We start from the raw sequence: 19,441 nt of genomic DNA on the forward strand, positions 1-19,441 counted from the left end.
TGTAAGTTAAAACTATTGGGCTGACATGAGCATTAATTAAATATTATGATACAATCTAACACAATTGAGTATAACAATTTCCCAAACTTTTGAGATGGTAAGGCAGTCATTACGATTAAGGTTTGGTCTGTGAAGTAGAGCTTCGGTACTTTGTTTGAATAGCCTTTCATATCTGTACAGGGATCTGGCCAAAAATGTTTTACCATTGGATCCCATGCAGTTTCAATTCCATGCCATGCCAGGCCTGATCTTTCTGGTTTGATTAGCCAAATGTGATCGTGATGTTCAGGAATATGTTGATGGACTGATTTTCCAGTTTTCCCATAGTATGACATTGCATGAACATGGGACATGGTATACTCCAAGTGCATCATTATTGAGCATTTGTCTTTTGGAGAGGGTAACAGATTATGAATTTAGTTAATGGGTTTGAAGATAATGATGAGTTACTATTTTTTTGTAATCTTTACTACACATTCGGAGGTACTTTTGATGTAAGGTGTCGGAATCCTATGGAGTTCTACTTTTTCCTTGGATGTTGTCTTGGGTGGAACTTTTTTTTTTTTTTTTGAGTTGAATCCATTTGATATCATAAATGGATTCAACAGCATGCAGGATTTGTTCTCCTGAAGGGTTGCTCAAACAGGAATTGGGAAACCATCAAACAAGCATATCTGCTAAACAGATTCAACCTAGAACAACACAAAAGAATAGTTAACACCACTCCAAGACAACATCCAAGAGAAGTAGAACTCCACAGGACTCCTATGCCTTAGATCAAAGGTATCTCTAAACGAGTAACAAAGATTATGAAAATATAACTTATCGCTACTTTCAAACCCATTAACCAAACTTACCCTCTCTAAAAGACAATCTCAAATAATGATGCAACTTGGAGTATACCATGTCCCATGTTCATGCAGTCTGTCATAGATTGCAGGAGGATCAGTCTGTAAATGCATTTCTGAACATCAAGACCACATATGGCTTATAAAATGCATAAATTGGGCCTGGCATAGCATGGAATTGAAAACTCAAACCATGGGATCCAATGGGAACACACAAAGCTTTTAGACAGATCTGGGTACAGATATGATAGCCTATTCAAAGAAAGTACTGAAGCTCTACTTCATACAACAGACTTAATTGTAACAACTGCCTTACCATCCCAAAAGTTTGGGATATTGTTATACTCAGTTGTGTTAGATTGAATTATAATCATCATGTCTGCATAATAGTTTTAATTTAACAAATGTGCAGCTATAAATTAAAGATACCAAGAAATTATATACTTGGTTTAATCCTTCATCCAAGTTTAAGCAAACAAGTTTGCACCTGAATCATTTCATGGCTGTACTAATGACTTCATATCACTTGCCTTGGTATCCCATAATGCAAAGCACATCTCCTTGCAGCTTTGTATAATGCTATGCATTATGGGAAAGCTCACTACCTAGACCTGTTTCAATCTTTTTTATAGGGGAATCTATTGGGAGCCAGACCCAGAAGTCATACTAAGGTTGAAGTAATGCAAAAGTCATATTTTCATATACGAGTAACCAAAAAGTATTGCACCGTATTATTGGGCTCTAAAAATTAGGCAATCCCGAAAGATCGCCCATCTCAGCATTGTTTCACTCAGTGACAACTCACCCCATCACCGAGAAGAACTTCTCGGCATTGGCAGATGGTAGGCTCACCCCCCACCACCAAGCAGAGCCATAATCTCAACTGTGACCCCACTCAGAGACAGGCAAAAACCTACCCCCAAGTGGAGCCTCTCAAAGCCAACCTCCGCATCGGTTTCAACCCTCATTGGAGTCTCATCAGTGAGTAGCTTCAGTACTTTCTTTGAATAGGCTATCATATCTGTATCCAGATCTGTCTAGAAGCTTTGTGTGTTCCCATTGGATCTCACGGTTTGAGTTTTCAATTCCATGCTGTGCCAGGCCCAATTTATGCAGTTTGATAAGCCATATGTGGTCTTGATGTTCAGAAATACGTTTACAGACTGTTTACATAAATACGTTTACCTGCAGTCTATGATAGATTGCATGAACATGGGACATGGTATACTCCAAGTTGCATCATTGTTTGAGATTGTCTTTTAGAGAGGGTAACTTTGGTTAATGGGTTTGAAAGTAGCGATAAGTTATATTTTCATAATCTTTGTTACTCGTTTAGAGATACCGTTGATCTAAGGCATAGGAGTCCTGTGGAGTTCTACTTCTCTTGGATGTTGTCTTGGAGTAATGTTAACTATTCTTTTGTGTTGTTCTAGGGTTGAATGTGTTGGGAGCCAGACCCAGAAGTCATACTAGGATTGAATTAATGCAAAAGTTATATTTTCATATACGAGTAACCCAAAGGTGTCGCACCATATTATTAAAATACCCTGGATTAGCGAAAGTTGTCGGGAATTTTTCCAGTTGGTTATGCTATAAATTAAAGATACCAAGAAATTATATACTTTGTTTAATCCTTTATCCAAGTGTAAGCAAAGAAGTTTTCACCTGAACTATTTTCAGGATTGGGGAAACTTGTATGAAGAAGCTAATGACTTCACATCTCTTGGCTTAGTATCCTGTGCAGCTACCTATACAGGAATTAAAAATTGGCACATGTGCTGTACCCTTCTGTTGTTCATATTCGTTACCATTGTTCTTCACACTCACTGATGTCTTACAATATGCAAGACTAAATATTTCTGAAATAAATGTTATTTTAGTTGTGGCACATTTTTTGCTGTGGCACACATGTGATTGTTTAATTAGGTATCAAGAATGAAGCTCAGTTATGTAAACATAAATGTTTATACTTAATACCTGAAAATGCAACAATGATGATGAATCAAATGGACTCTAAAATCAATATCAAATAGATTTTGAAAAAATTAAAATTATGAAAACTAAAAATTAAAGAACAAAATTTAGTGAAATATGTAGAGCCAACAATATGACAGTGTTCTAGCTGTTTTTTGGGGATCGTTATCATCAGATTATAAACAGTATGAAACTGACTGTGAGCTTACCTCCTGGTTTAAGATTATGTATTAAGAGAGTTTGGTTGGTTCAAAAGTAGCAGTGAATTTGAGTGATTTAAGATTAATGGGGAGTAATTTATTTTGTTTATTTGCCATGAAAGCAAGATTAGATTAGGGACTTTTGTAATGTTTTTTAATGTTCTAATAAACACTACTAAAGAACTACATCCAATATAGCAGGACTTGTATCCCGATTGGCAGTTAAAGTTGCAAACAGCATTATGCCATTAGTAATACATTGGTCTGTGAGATATTGCAGTTTTATGTTTTAGTAAATTATTTTGTCTTTTTGCTTGTGAAAATAATTTTATAATTAGAATATTTGAAGATGTGTTTGATGGCTTTGTAGATATTGTGATTATATTCGAATTTTAGGATAGTGTAGCATTTCGATAACTTGCTTTGGGAAGAAGGCATAATCAGTAGCATTATTTATTAATTGTTGAGAAAGATATCTTTGTGTGATTTTTTGGTTTAGAACAGTATTTAAAAGATGAGTGTTAATGAATTGTGTTAAACTTTTGATATAAGAGTGGTATGAGGAGAAATGTACCCAGTGTCGGATAGTTTGTGGTGTACCTTAGTCTTAACATAATGATACTTAAGAGTCAGATTTAATAAGTTTATGGATTTGTCTTCCTCATATTTGATAGAGAATTTTAGTCTGTGGCTAAATGTGTTTAAAGAGACAGTTTTTGTGTGGCATTCTTGTTATGGATGCTTAAGGCATCATTGATGTATCTACCATAGTAAGAAATGCTAAGAGACGATAATTTATAACGTGATGTATAGAAATATATGACATGATGATTAATAAATAATATAAAATGGATTTACCTTACATATATATTTTAATTAGCATTATACTAATTAAAATATATTACCTGGTGACCAGGTCTTCGCATAATAATCCATATAAGGCCTTATACAATGGCATTATAACCTCTTTATTTCTGCATGTCAGGGTCCTACACATCATTGCCATTATCAGATGTGATATCTTAACAACTTGTGCTGTGGCCCCTGAATTTCAGGTCCCTGTCCATCACCACTCCCAGATCTCTCCTTTCCCTCTACCTCATTTAAAGTTTTCCTGCTAAGTGTATACTTTGCATCGTGTCGTTACTTACCAAATTTCTAAACCTTACACTTTGCAACAATGAACTTGTTCCACTTACCTGCCCATTCATGCAATCTATTGAAGTCCTCCTGCAAAGCCATAACATCTGCTCGACTCTGCATTGGTCTCCCCAATTTTTCATCATCTGCAAATAGCTGCACATCACTGGTTAAACCCATCCCTATGTCATTAATCAACAGTGTTCCCAAAACTGATCCCTGCGGTACAGGATACTGCACCTCCATATACAACTTCCTGATACCTATCTGATAGCCAGTCACTGATTTAACTCAGAAGTCTGTTATCCAGTCCCATCTGTTTCAATTTATCTTGTGGAACCCTGTCAAAAGCTTTTGCAAAATCCAAGTACATCACTGTATATACATTTCCCCTGCCCAAGGTGGTATTTGTCACCTTGTTATGGTGCATAAGTAAGTTAGTAAAACATGATCTTCCCTTAACAAACCTATGCTGATAACCACAAATAATACTGCTGTTATCAAACCATTTCTGTATCCTGCTTATCGTACATATTTCTGTATCCTACCTATCACCAATCTCTAGTATCGTCACCACAGCTCCAGATATACAGATTGGCCTATGATTTGAACCCGCAGCCTTATTACCACCTTTATGCAGTGAAAGATTTTACCTTCTTTCTACTCCCTTGGAACCTGTGCTATTGTAAGACGTATTAAACAAGCATGCCAATGCTACTGCCAATTCCCTGGAACATTCTCTTGTGTAGTGATATGTCATCAAATCCTATCACCTTATTGACATCAAGGTTATTTATTTCCTCAGATACCTCCTGCTCACTCAAAATTAAGCCATCCTCTCATATGTATCTCCTGTGTGCGTGTGTGTGTGTGTATATATATATATATATATATATATATATGTAGGAAGTATTTTTACCTTGGGTATAAATATGTTAAAGATACCAAGTAATTTTAAACCTGGTTTTACTCCATTTCCCCAAGTAAACAAACAGACTAAAAGTCAAGTTTGCGCCTGCAATTGATGCAAGTCTAACTGATCACTACCTGTGGGATCAGTTAGACTTGCATCAATTGCAGGCGCAAACTTGACTTTTAGTCTGTTTGTTTACTTGGGGAAATGGAGTAAAACCAGGTTTAAAATTACTTGGTATCTTTAACATATATATATATATATATATATATATTAAAAAAAAAAAAAAAAAAAAAACTTGCTGAGATTATAACTTTAATTAGTTAGAGGACATCAGAAGGTGATAACTTTATAATTCTGTTAGGTTGTGGTTATTTATAAGCAGTGTCTAGACATTGACCAGGGTTTTGAGCAGATCAACGTTGGTATATAAGAAAGTTTCATCAAAAGAAAATAGGATATTGTCAGTTGATATAATAGTTTGTGCTAGAAGAGATTGTTCTTATTTTTAATAATAAATTTTTAATTTTTTTATTAATAGTTTCATGAGTTTGGACTTAAATTTTGATAAATGGGGAACTGTTGGGGTATGTTTGTGTGAAATTATGGGACATACAGGATAGGATAGGATAGCAAAATTAAATTTTCTTGTAAGATTATGTAGTCTTATAATGGAACAATATATATTTATGTAATAGATTTAATTTAGTTCTTAAATTAAAATATTTTTCTAGGTGAGATAGAAAGATGCTTGAAGAAGGTTAGTGAAGGTGTAGAGACTTTTGAAGACATCTGGCAAAAGGTATGGGCATATATTGTTGTCTTGCAATAAATTACTGCATTGAAATTATTACTAAAAATACTGTATGGTTTATTTGGGATGCATAAATAAATTTAAATGAAAGTGGAATAGTGCACAGAGCTTTGATTCTTATTAGCAATTTATTGAAATCAAATCCTAAATCAGCAGATTTTTCAGTCTTTTATTGAGTTGGAATCTATTAGAGTATAGTGTTCTTCTTACTAGAAACTTGTTAGACAATTTTTTTTCCAAAATCAAATGTAGTGTGATGTTGAGAATTCATTATCAATGGAATGGAAGTTTTGTGACCTGAGCTTGGTTCAAATCTAATAATGCTCCCCCCCCACAAAAAAAAAACATTTGTGTATTTTGTTATTTCAACGGGGCCAAATTAAGCACAAAGAAGAATTAATAGAGTAAGTTTGAGTGGAAATTTAATTGTTTGGTAGTATTTTGGGGTTAGAGTATGAGTAGAAAACCTAGGAAAAAAATAGAGGCAAGTAATTCAGAAGAAATCGAATTTTGGTAAGGGTTGGCTGCATGTGATCAAGTGGTCACCATAAACCTGTATGTGACAATTAAGTACAAAGAAGCAACAAAGATAATGTTAGGTTGGTTTATAAGCATTGTAAGATTTGTAAGCATTTTTGGCTATTTAACCAAATGAAAGCAAATATTGCAGATAATAACCAATAAGTCTGGATTAGTGCATTGTACTAATGTAAACTTTGGAGTAGGTCATTAAAGGTTTTCCAGGTGTTGGATTAGATAGAATATCACTTGGATGTGGAAGTTGTTTCATTGCAGAAAATTCCTTAGGAATAAGAGTGATTTGGTAGTTGGTTTGTGTTCTGATATTGAATGCAAAAACTCAGATAGATAATAATAGTGACAAATCAGGTAAAAGTAGTTGCCTTTTATTAAATGAATCCAATGAAGAGGAGGATTATGATAATCAGGATTCTTTGTTTGATTGTAAATTAGGTATAAATTTAGATTAACGTTAAAATTATTGTGATTCTATGGTAAAAGAAGTTAGCAAATGTTTTATACAGGTTTAGATCACAAGAATGTCACTTGTGTATGTTTTTGTAGTGCCAGAGTAAGTGATTTAAAATTGTGTGTATGGGAAATGATAAAAATTTTGAGATGTTAATGTTAGTAGAAACTAACATTAACATCTCAAAATTGATGTAGGAGGACTTTTAAGAAAAATTGTTTAATTGATGTAGGAGGACTTTTAAGAAAAATTAACGTATATGTTAACAGCTAAATCAAGAGTTAGAGTTACATTTTATTAATTTAATTCCTGGATTTGATAGCAAGGAATCTATAGTCAGAGTAATTGCAGCTAATTGGATTTGGTAGGCAATGTGCTGCACATAATTGTACTTTATTAATTTATGGGATCAGTGTGTTAAAAATTAGAAAAGACACTAATTCAAAATGCATAATACTGGGAGATAGTTTGGATAATTTCATGATTATTTTATACCCAGGAGTAAATTTCATACCAAATCTGGAGTTAGCTAGATAAATAGCCAATTTCTTAAAAGAAATAAGTTATTTGACTCATAAAATGATTAATAAGTGTGATAGATATAAACAACACTTAGCATTAACTACACTGTTAAAGATTGTATCCAAAATTTGAATTAGAACTAGCTAAAGGATGTTAAATAAAATTAATGCATAATGCCATTTTAGATATGTAAAAAAGGGATATCATCATCAAATTCCTGCCGTGTACCATCAAGGGGGGGGGGGGTGTACAGGATATGATAATACTACATGAAAAAAATTACATCATTACTAACTTCCTATCTATACTTTTCCTCCAAATCAGTCTGTTACTTGTCAAGACTCCAACATTATTAGATCTTATACTTCTATCGTCTAAGGCACTTTGTACCGTATCAATCCACCTATATCTTGGTCTTCCTCTGGGTCGTTTTGCTGCCAACCTGGCAGAGAACACTTGTTTGGCTAATCTTTCTTCGCCCATCCTGTTCAAGTGACCATACCACCTGAGATTATCTCTGCTAACACATTCCTGGATGGTGACAATGTCAAGTTCTTTCCTAATATCCTCGTTTTTAATATGATATTGCAATTGATGCCATCTGTACACACCTCTAATCTTTCTTAGGACTCTCATATCTCTGCAGTCTCTAGTCTTTGGTCAAGTGTTTTACTTCTGACCCAGCTCTCAGATCCATAAGTTAAACTGGTTTGAACATTGTCTTGTGTACAGCTAATTTAGTGTTATGACTAATTTCTCTCTTATTCCATATGAATTTATTCAATTGACTTCCCACCATACCAGCTTTGCTGATTCTGTTGTCTATTTCTATATTTAATTTACCATCTTCAGTAAAAATCGTGCCTAAGTAGCTCAAATGTTTTACTTGTTCCGCAGGTTCTCCAATCACAATGATTCTGCCTATTTTCATCGACTTTGTCTTTTTATTACTGACATTCATACCATATCTATTACAACAGCTATTCAATTTAGTCAAAGAAGCTTGCAGACTTGTAGCGGATTTATTTAGAAGTATAACATCATATCATCCGCATAAAGCAAAGAGCTGACATTAACATCTCCAATTTTGATATCATGTTTAATACCACTTTCGTTCATAATGTGATCCATATAGATAATGAATAACAGAGGGGATAATGTACATCCTTGTCTCACACCAGATTTAACATTAAACCATCTTCCTGTACTTCCTTCAATTCTAACTGCTGACTTACAACTCAAATAAAGACTAAGTATTGCTTGATATAATGCCCCATTCACACCATATAACTGCAGCATATTGAATAGCTTCTCCCTTGGCACATTGTCGTATGCCTTTTCCAAATCGACAAAACTTAAATACAGATCTTTGTTATATTCCCATGCTTTCTCCACTATTTGTCATAAAGTGAAGATCTGATCCTGACAGCCTCTATTTGGCCTGAATCCAGCTTGCTCTTCACTAAGCTTTTCTTCCACAATTCTTCTCAACCATTTCTCAAGTATATTTATATATCTTGCCAGGAACACTCAGTAGGGAAATACCTCTATAATTCTCACATTCAGTTTTATTTCCCTTTTTATATATGGGTACTCTGAGAGCTCTACTCCAATCATCGGGAATTTGTCCCTCTGTCCAGGCTTTCTGAACTATGCAGTGCAGCCACTGTAAGACTCTTATACCACCATACTTAAGCATTTCTGGTCGAATATCATCTACTCCTGCTGTCTTTCCACATTTCAAGCCTTTGATGGCTTTTTCTACTTCAAGTATGGAGATGTATTCCTGACTGCATGCCTGGGTAGTGTTTTTTACCACTGTGCTGTCATCACTGCTTGTTTCATTTAGCAGTTTTTCAAAGTAATTACTCCATACTTCAAGGATATCTTTTTCTGCAGTTTTCATGTCACCTTTATCATCTCTAACTCCTTTTACAGCACTCTTTCCTCCATTCCTAAGCTTCTTCAACAACCTCCAGAATATTTTGCCACCTTCTTGATATTTATTTTCTATATTCTTGCCAAAGTCCTCCCATGACTTTTGTTTAGCTAGTTTTATACAGTGTTTAGCATTCTTGCATTTGTCTCTATATTGTCTAAGAGCACAAGCTGACTTATTTGACAGTAACTTTTGATATGCTTTCTTCTTTTCCTTCACTGCCTCTTTAACTTCATGTGTCAACCAGGAAGTTCTGATTTTTTTATCCTTGCAGACAACCTCACCACATGCATCTGGCAGAATCAATCAATGTTTTCTTCAGAGTTTGCCACTGAATCTCCAAGCTTTAATTCCTCTTCTCAAACTCTTTCATTTTTTCTTCAATAATCTTTGTGTATTTTAGTCTACAGTTGACATCTGAGAGCTGCTCAACTTTTATTTGCTTTAAAACTATCTTGCATGTTATTCTTTTCAATACGAAATTCAATTTTATCCTGCTCAAGACTAAATAGTGATCACTTCCAATTTCAAATCCTCTGTACACTCTGGTGTCCTGCACCAGGGAGAAAACATCACTATCAACAATAACATAGTCAATGGGACTTTTCTTATTCCTAGCCTCTTCTCTCCATGTGAATTTGTGCACATTTTTATGTTGGAACATGGTGTTAGTAATAACCAGTCCATGTCCTGAGCAGAAATCCAAGAGATATATGCCATTATTATTAGCTTTGCTCTTTTCTCCAAATTTTCCCAAAATATTTTTGTATGTCTCACAATCACTTCCTACTCTGCTATTTAGATCCCCAACAAGGACCAACTTTTCCTTTTTCATTGTGTCAGTAACTTTCTCTAGAGCCTCAAAAAATTCCTCCACTTCTACCTTAGTAGAACCTTCTGTGGGACCATAGGCACAAATAAGTCTCATTGTCCAGTTCTGCATTCTCATATTTACCCAAATTACTCTACTTGAGACTGCCTGCCATTCAAGAAGATTAGCCTCGTATTTTGTGTTGAATACTATGGCTACTCCTTCTTTTCCTTGATTGTCATTGCCTGAATATAACATTTTGTATTTATTGCTCAGAAAGATCTCACCAGTTTTTGTCTTTTTTGTTTCAGTCACCCCTATTATGTCGATTGGGTACTTATCTAATTCCTCAGCTAGCTCGATTTCTTTGCCATTCAGGCTTCTTATGTTGATAGTACCGATCTTTAACTCTGATGATGTTGAGTTGGGTTTTGTTTTCAGATTTGTTCCAGTGGCTGACTTTTCGCTGTTCGGCCTGGTTTCCTGGCGAAAACAATGGGGGCCTTGTTTATCCGTGCGATGCCCCAGCCAGCATGAAATTTTGTTATTTTGTATCCAAAAAAGGGATATGGATGTCCATAACCAGTTCATCTGGTGCAATTTTGAATGATCCAGCTGCAGAAGAATTCAGTAAGTATTTTGTTAGCGTGTATGTGAATATCATCTTGAAGTGAAATTACAACCTGAAGGACAAAATTTATCAAATGGTATAATACAAGAGGGGGGGAAGTATTTGATGTCTTTAATTACTTAGTAGTTGATATGGTTATATCAACTACTTTAATGACTTAGTAGTTGTTAAGAGCAGGATACCTCAGGATTAGGTTAGGAACCTTTGTTGTTTAACATGAATGATTTAGATTCAACTATTAAGAGTAGTTCCAACATAAAAATGTGCACAAATTCACATGGAGAGAAGAGACAAGGAATATCAAAAGTCTCATTGACTATGTTATTGTTAATAGTGATGTTTTCTCCCTGGTGCAGGACACCAGAGTGTACAGACGATTTGAAATTGCTATTTAGTCTTGAGCAGGATAAAATTGAATTTCATATTGAAATTAATAACATTTAAGGAAGTTTTAAACCAAATAAACGTTGAGCAGCTCTCAAATGTGAACTGTAGACTAAAATACACAAAGATTTTTGAAAAAAAAATGAAAGTTTTGAGAACAGGAACCAAACCTTGGAGATTCAGTGGCAAGCCTTGAAGAAAATCCTGATTGATTCAGTTAGAGAGGCATGTGGTGAAGTTGTCTGCAAGAATAGAAAAATTAGAACTCCATGGTGGACACAGGAAGTTAAACAGGCAGTGAAGGAAAAGAAGAAAGCATATCAAAAGTTCCTGGCAAATAAGTCATCTTGTGCTCTTAGAGAATACAGAGACGAATGCAAGAATGCTAAACACATTGTAAAATTAGCTAAACAAAAGTCATGGGAGGACTTTTATCAAGAATATAGAACATAAATATCAAGAAGGTGGCAAAATATTGTGGAGGTTGTTGAAGAAGCTTGAAAATGGAGGAAAAGAGTGTTGTAAAAGGAATTAGAGATGATAACGGTGACATGAAAATGGGAGAAAAAGATGTCTTTGAAGTATGGAGTAATTACTTCGAAAATTTGCTAAATGAATCGAGCAGTGATAGCACGGTGGTAAAAAAACACTCATCAGGCATATAGTCAGGAATACATATCCATACTTGAAGAAGAAAAAGCCATCAAAGGTTAGAAATGTGGAAAGGCAGCAGGAGTAGATTATATTTGACCAGAAATGCTGAAGTATGGTGGTATAAAAGTCTTACAGTGGCTGCACTGCATAATTCAGAAGGCCTTAACAGAGGAACGAATTCCCGATGATTGGAGTAGAGCTCTCATAGTACCCATATATAAAAAGAGAAATAAAACTGAATGTGATTCTCTACTGAGTGTTCCTGGTAAGATTTATGCAAGTATACTTGAGAAACGATTGAGAAAAATTGCAGAAGAAAAGCTGGGTGAAGAACAAGTTGGATTCAGGCAAAATAGAGGCTGTCAGGATCAGATTTTCACTTTATGACAAATAGTTGAGAAAGCATGGGAATATAACAAAGATCTGTATTTAAGTTTTGTCGATCTGGAAAAGGCATATGACAAGGTACCAAGAAAGAGAGAAGCCATTCAATATGCTACAGTTATATGGTGTCAATGGGGCATTATATCAAGCGATACTTACTGTCTATTTGAGTTGTAAGTCAGCAGTTAGAATTGAAGCACAGGAAGATGGTTTAATGTTAAATCTGGTGTGAGACAAGGATGTACATTATCCTCTCTGTTATTCATTATCTATATGGATCACATTATAAAGGAAAGTCGTATATTAAATATGATGTCAAAATTGGAGATGTTAATGTCAGCTCCTTGCTTTATGTGGACGATGTTATACTTCTTACTAAATCTGCTACAAGTCTGCAAGCTTTTCTAACTAAATTGAATATTGTAATAGATATGGTATGAAGGTCAGCAATAAAAAGACAAAGACAATGAAAATAGAATCGTTAAAAATGTCAACGCTGTTGTGAACGGAGAACCTGTGGAACAAGTAAAACATTTCAGCTACTTAGGCATGATTTTTAGTGAAGATGGTAAATTAAATATGGAAATAGACAAACGAATCAACAAAGCTGGTGTGGTAGGAAGTCAATTGAATAAATTCATATGGAATAAAAGAGAAATTAGTCGGAACACTAATAACTCATAACTAATAACTCATAACCAGTTTTAACTTATGGATCTGAGAGCTGGGTAAGTAGTAAAACACTTGACCAAAGACTAGAGACCGCAGATAGAGAGTCCTGAGAAAGATTAGAGGCGTGAACAGATATCATCAATTCAATACCATATTAAAAACAAGGATATTAGGAAAGAACTTGACATTGTCAGCATCCAGGAATGCATTAGCAGAGCTAATCTCAGATGGTATAGTCACTTAAACAGAATGGGAGAGGAAAGATTAGCAAAACAAGTGTTTTTTGCCAGGTTGACAGGAAAACGACCCAGAGGAAGACCAAGATATAGGTGGATTGATACTGTACAAAGTGCCTTAGATGATAGAAATATAAGATCTGATAATGTTGGAGTCTTGACAAGTAACAGACTGATTTGGAGGAAAATTGTAGGTAGGAAGTTACTAATGATGTAAATTTTTGATGTAGTACTATCATATCCTGTATACCCTTTGAGGGTACATGGAATTTTATGATGATATTAGGAGTGGAATTTTCTTTTTGTTGATAATGTGAAGTCAGGCAGAACATTACTTCAACCTTGGTATCTCTTCCAGGTCTGGCTCCCACTGATGAGACCTCACTGAAGAATGATGTTGGAAGTTTTTTTTTTCTTTCACTTGGTTAGACTATAATAAATTTTGTTTAATCCTTTAACCAAGTGTGAGTAAACAAAGTTTGCTCCTGAAGTATCTTCAGGACTGAGGCAACTCATGGTAAAGGTGGACTAAGCTCTCATCACTTCACTTGTCTTAGTATCTCTCATAATGCAAAGCACATCTCATCACTTGTGATGAGAGCTTAGTCCACCTTTACCACGAGTTGCCTCAGTCCTGAAGATACTTAAGGTGCAAACTTTGTTTGCTTACACTTGGTTAAAGGATTTAAAGAAGTTTATTATACCTCAATAAAGGTTGAAACTAGTCTGGGTAGTTGCTTTTCCCATAATGCATAACATTATACATGTCTGAAAAGGTGGGTGCTTTGCGTTATGGGATACCAAAGCAATTGATGTAAAGTTATTAGCCTCTATATACAAAGTAGCCCAGTCTTGAAGATATTTTATTGTTATTATTATTATTCCGTCGAGTGAGGGCGCCTACTCTACAACTCTCAGTCTCCACCACTCAATCCCCAACTACAATGAACTGCATCATTTACCACCTGCCACTAGTACTTTCACAGACAATCACAAACATCCATGCCCACAGCAAGTTTCTAACCTACAGCGTTTTGGTTGGACAGTGTTGATACGCTAACAACTCAGCCATCCAGGCTGGTAACACTTGCTTACGCTTGGATAAAGGATTAAACCAAGAATATAATTTCTTGGCATTTTTAATTTATAGTCTAACCAAGTGGAAAAACTTCCAACATCTATCTGTGATCCAGAGTATTTTAATAATGTGTTACACCATTTCACTACTTGTGTATGGGAAATATGACTTCTTCATTCTTTCAACCTTGGTGTCTTTTTCTGCAACTAGTTCTACTTATGTGGTTTTGTGTTGATGTGGGGAAATTTGCTGAAGTAGGTTTTCCATAGAGGTGGATCTATGGAAAAACTGGATGCCTTTCCCTGAGATATGAATGGTTCTGCTTGTTGGTGGGGTGGGCTTGCCACTGGTTAGAGCCACCACTGAGGGTTCTGCTCAGTGACAGGGTTTGTCACTGAGAAGAACTGCTGCTGAGTAATGTGTTTAATGATCCTTCATGTCACTCATTGTTGGGTGATCTGAGGGATTGCACAAGTTTTTGGAGAGGTATCCCCTACACTTACACATATCTCAGTAAACATCAAAACTGGGTAGTGGACCTTCCCATAATGCATAGCATTGTACATGTCCGAAAGGGTGTGTGCTTTGCATTATGGGACACCAAGACAATTGATGTGTAGTCATTAGTCGCTATATACAAGTAGCCCAGTCGTGAAGATACTTCGCATGTAAACTTTGTGTGCTTAACTTGGATAAAGGATTAAATCAAGAATATAATTTCTTTGCATATTTAATTTATAGCCAGCTATTCACTTTATCCAAATTTTTTATAGGATGGTTTAAAACATTCACTTAATTCGGGGATTGTGAACCTTTTAGGCTTGGTGTGTCAGAAATTCTGAAAATGCCTAACTTGATTCTTCCTCTGGTGTCCCCCCCCCCCAACATAAGAGAAACAATCTTTTACATATTCCATTATTTAAAAAAAATGCAGTCCAGTCGTGTGGTGTTATGCAATATGTACTGAAATATCAAATACTTACAAAAATGAAATGAGTACAAACTCGGACCCATGTATAATAATAATAATGAAAAAATCAGTGATTTACAATAGAGAAAACGATATGCACACTGATAATTGGGTTTAAAATAGTGCACTACAAATTACCCTAGTTTTTAACAGTAATTTTGAATTGAGCTGAAAAAAAATATAGAACTTATTGCATTTGATTTGATTAACATCAGTTAATGACTTCTTTTGTTGCTAAGTCGGAAATTGAAGTTAGGTGCACTTCAAGCAAGCAGCACTAACTTCATCTGTCATTCACTTTCTTTTGTCCATTTTAATGTTGTTTAATGCTGAGAATAAGGTCTCACAAGAGTATGTAGAAGGAAAAATTGTAAAAGCCATTGTTATGTTTTTAAGAATGTTATAAGTTTCCGGTATTTGGTTCCAAGTATTCAGAATTTCTTGTTCGTAGTGGCACTCTTCATTCTTCAGGCAATTTCTTTTCAGATCTTCAAGTTGAGACCTCAGGTTCACAAACATTTGAGTCCAGATGCTGGCCTGGAACTGTGCTAACTGCAGAAATTAGCAGTTAGCAGAAATGAGAAATATTTATTTTAAGTAATAATTTCATAATGATATCAAATGAATATTTGATTATCATGACCAGATGCAAGCATATCTGCTTCAGGATGAAGATAATATTAGATGATATAAATAGAATGGATAGGCTTGAGAAAAAGTTGAATACAAAGATTGGAGTATTCAACAACGTGTCATTAACACACATGTCATAGGTGACTTAATTTAATGTGACCAGATGCAAGTATATCTGCTTCAGGAAGAAGATAATATTAGATGATATAAATAGAATGGACAGGCTTGAGAAAAAGTTGAATACAAAGATTAGAGTATTTTGGTTGATATGGAATTGAGGAATAAAGCTCAGTGGATTGTGGAATTAAAGAAGTTTTATCTGTCATCTCCTAAAGGATATAATGATACATGACATTAGTTATCATCATCATCATTTCAGAGATTTAGGCCCAATTGCCTATTCCTCCCTCATTCCATCTTTTCTATGATCTCTGACTTCTGTTTCCTCCAACTGGGGGGGGATTGCAGTGTCTTTGAAAGTTTGAAAGGTGTTTGAAATAATTAATTTATTCTAAAACTTTATTTTCAATAATGATTTTACTTATTACAGTAGCTGGATCTTTAAAAGCCACGATCTTTGCTTTGCCTGTTGATATTTGCATTCCAAATTTCTTAGCAATTACGTTTAAGGAATATATTGAACTCTGGAGTTCCTCTTCACTTTTTGCTGTGATTATTTGGACATTGCAAGGAAAAGGATATTAAGTATAGTTCCACAATTGAAGTACTATAGGGTATTAAGTAAGTTCCATGATCAATCCAGTTTAAATGCTGGTTTTATGTTTTTCTTCCATTTCTTTAATATTTCATCTATATAAATATTAAATAAGAGTAGTGATATTGGACATCCTTGATGGACTCTTGTTTATCGATTTCCATTCTGTAACTTTTTCATAGATTCTCTGCTATTTGATTGTTTTGATGCATGATAGTTATTGCTGTGAGTAGCTGATTTGGAATGCTTAACTTCTTCAGTATGATCCACAGTTTGTTCCTTAGGAATTTGTCAAAGGCTTTTTGGTAATCTACAAATGCTATGTGTGTTTCTATGTTGAATTCACATTCCTTTTCCATTGTAATTTTTACTGTAAAAGGTGGGTCAGTACATGACCATCCTTTTTGGAAGCCATTTTGTTCTTCACAAAGTTTATCTTCTGCATATGATTTAAGTTCTGAAGTTAATATTCATGTGTATAACTTTATATAATGGCCTTATTACAACTTTCCAGTATTTTTCTTGACTGCCAGATATTGTTAAATAAAAGTTGTTTGTTGAAGAAGTTTTTGCTATTGTTTTGTTCTTTGTGTTTATAATTAATTTCTGTTTCTAATGATTTTGTATTTATCCACTGTTTATGTTCCTCTTTCTTTGTCTTTGATTATTGCTTTAGTATTTTCATTCCAGTTTCTTATTCCTTCCTTTCTCTTCTATTTACTTTTTTGTTCCAAGACATTCTGTTGGTGCATGTATTATTAATAAATATTATTTATACAGCTATTTTAGCCTGTTTTCGTTTAGGAGTGTCCCTTATTTTAAATATATTGGCTTTTTACTTAAGAATTTTTAGGGCATTAAAAGTGTATTTTAGAGGTATAGTTCGCCCACCATTTCTAGATCCCTTCTTGGCTTGGTGCCAAGAATAGTCGATTCATGCTGAAGGGGAGAAAGAAATGATGTACAAATTGGTCGCCAACATGCGAAATCACGTGCTTTCTTGTCTGTCGCTGTACTAGTACTAGCTTGATTTTTGTTGTTCTCTTTTTGCATTTTTTTTTATTATTAATTTGTATGATGGATCCAGTACAGTCTACAAGTTCTGTTGTTAAACGTTTTAGTAGTTCTTGCAAAAGATTATTGAATAATGTGCTGACATTCTGCGAAAAAGAATCGTCAGAAGGCGTCTTCTTGTTCCCCTTTCTCAAGTCATAAAACGTGCAAGTGCAATTGCGGGCGTATCGGGGTTGACTGTTAAAAGAATTCGTAGGGAATCAAAAGGTGAAGGTAAGCCAAAATTTAAATCTCCTAAAAAAAAACCGCCAGAGAAACAAAAACCATCGAAACCATAGCTTTGAATGATTTTGATGTCGATTTTATAAGAAGAGCTATTCACGAATTTTACGTGGTCGAGAAAAGAGTGCCAACTGTTCCGAAATTGATTCCTGTGCTTAAAGAAAAAATTAATTTTCCTTGGAAAAGAGAAACTTTAAGGAAAATACTTCATGAAATCGGATTTTGTTTTAAAAAGTTCCAGAATATAAGGAAACTTATTATGGAGCGAAGTGACATTGTTTTATGTAGAACGCAGTATTTGCACGTATTAACACTCTACGTACATTTTTCCAACTGTTATACAAGCAAATTAGAAGACAGACGGATTACCCTATTATCGGAATGGATTCTCCTTTTTCTGACATGCGCAGAAGTGTCGAGGGACCTCAAATCGGTGGGTGAACTATAAATATATGCAAACTAATAGAGGAAGAAATTTTGCACATACCTTGTTTGGATGTTAAGATGTCTTCGTTCTTCATACTTCTGCTGTTAGGCTGTTAAAGGGGGAGGGTAGGAAAAGTGTGTGTGTGGGGGGGGGGTTGAGGCAAGGTGGGAAGATTAAATTAGAAAACCCTGGTTTTTTTAAAAATAATACATATATATATTATATTTAAGGGCGCTTCTTTGGGAAAAGAAAGAGATTTATGGGAAACGGCCAGGGGATAGCATTAACGGGGTGCAAGCCGTTTCAATGGTGCTATCGTCATCGGAAAATTATTTTTAACAATCGCAGCTATCCCATACAACTAATAAATTACGCAAACGGAACAGCAAAAACCCATCAAAACAGACCTCCCAACACGAAAGATTATCAAACTGCTATACATACAAAACACCTACAAATACATTTTCAAACACATCGACTATAAACTAGTATTCACCACGAACCAAAAATTAGCATCTCTCCTAAAACCCACTAAATCTCACACACAAAGAAATGTTAGAACACCATGTAGTCTACAAATTTCCTTGCCAAAAAGACTGTAGTGATATTGATAACTGATAGTAGAACCTGTGTATCACCTACACAGGTTCTACCATCAGTTCTTTATGGGCTAGACTATAAGAACACTTCCGTGACTGTAACATCCCTATTTCTGAACATTTAAACACAAAAAATGCAACATCAAAAAGAAAAAGAAAATACAGAGTACAGGGAAGACAGAAATAGCAGTTCACACCCTTGAACAGAAACATGCCCTGCAAATTGACAAGGCCATAATAATAGACAAACAAGACAACGAAACAATGCTTAGAATATTGGAAACAATAACCATAAAATGAGATGAAAACTCAATCAACGTCCACCGACCATACCTAATTTCTGAGTGTTGGAAGCTCCACAACATAAAATTTAGGTCATGACTCCGACCAATAAGCGAAAACAAAAGTCCTTCTAAGGCAGACACACCAAGCCTTTCATGACATAGCCCTACACTTATCCCGAAATTTTCCAATGACGATAACACGATCAAAACGGCTTACACCCTGTTAAAGCTCTCCCCCGGCCTTGTTTCACATAAATACCTTCTTTTTCCCAAAGAAGCACCCTTAAATATAATAATAATAATGTGTGTGTGTGTGTGTGTGTGTGTGT

The 19,441-nt window shown here is 34.9% G+C and overlaps 1 protein-coding gene across 4 annotated transcripts in view; it reads left to right on the forward strand.

Annotated features, from left to right (window-relative positions):
- LOC150103008 (CCR4-NOT transcription complex subunit 3-like) overlaps positions 1-19,441 on the forward strand; it is a 447,199-nt gene that overhangs the window by 40,887 nt on the left and 386,871 nt on the right. For all 4 annotated transcript variants that reach the window (XM_090398514.1, XM_090398516.1, XM_090398518.1 and 1 more), the window contains exon 2: positions 5,810-5,877. In XM_090398514.1, coding sequence (XP_090254640.1) covers positions 5,810-5,877 — 68 coding nt within the window. The remainder of the gene's footprint in view (positions 1-5,809; positions 5,878-19,441) is intronic.

This window comes from Typopeltis vanoorti, chromosome 9 (assembly GCF_054136105.1).
Source record: "Typopeltis vanoorti isolate ZY-2024b chromosome 9, IOZ_Tvanoo_1.0, whole genome shotgun sequence".
Taxonomy (NCBI): domain Eukaryota; kingdom Metazoa; phylum Arthropoda; class Arachnida; order Uropygi; family Thelyphonidae; genus Typopeltis; species Typopeltis vanoorti.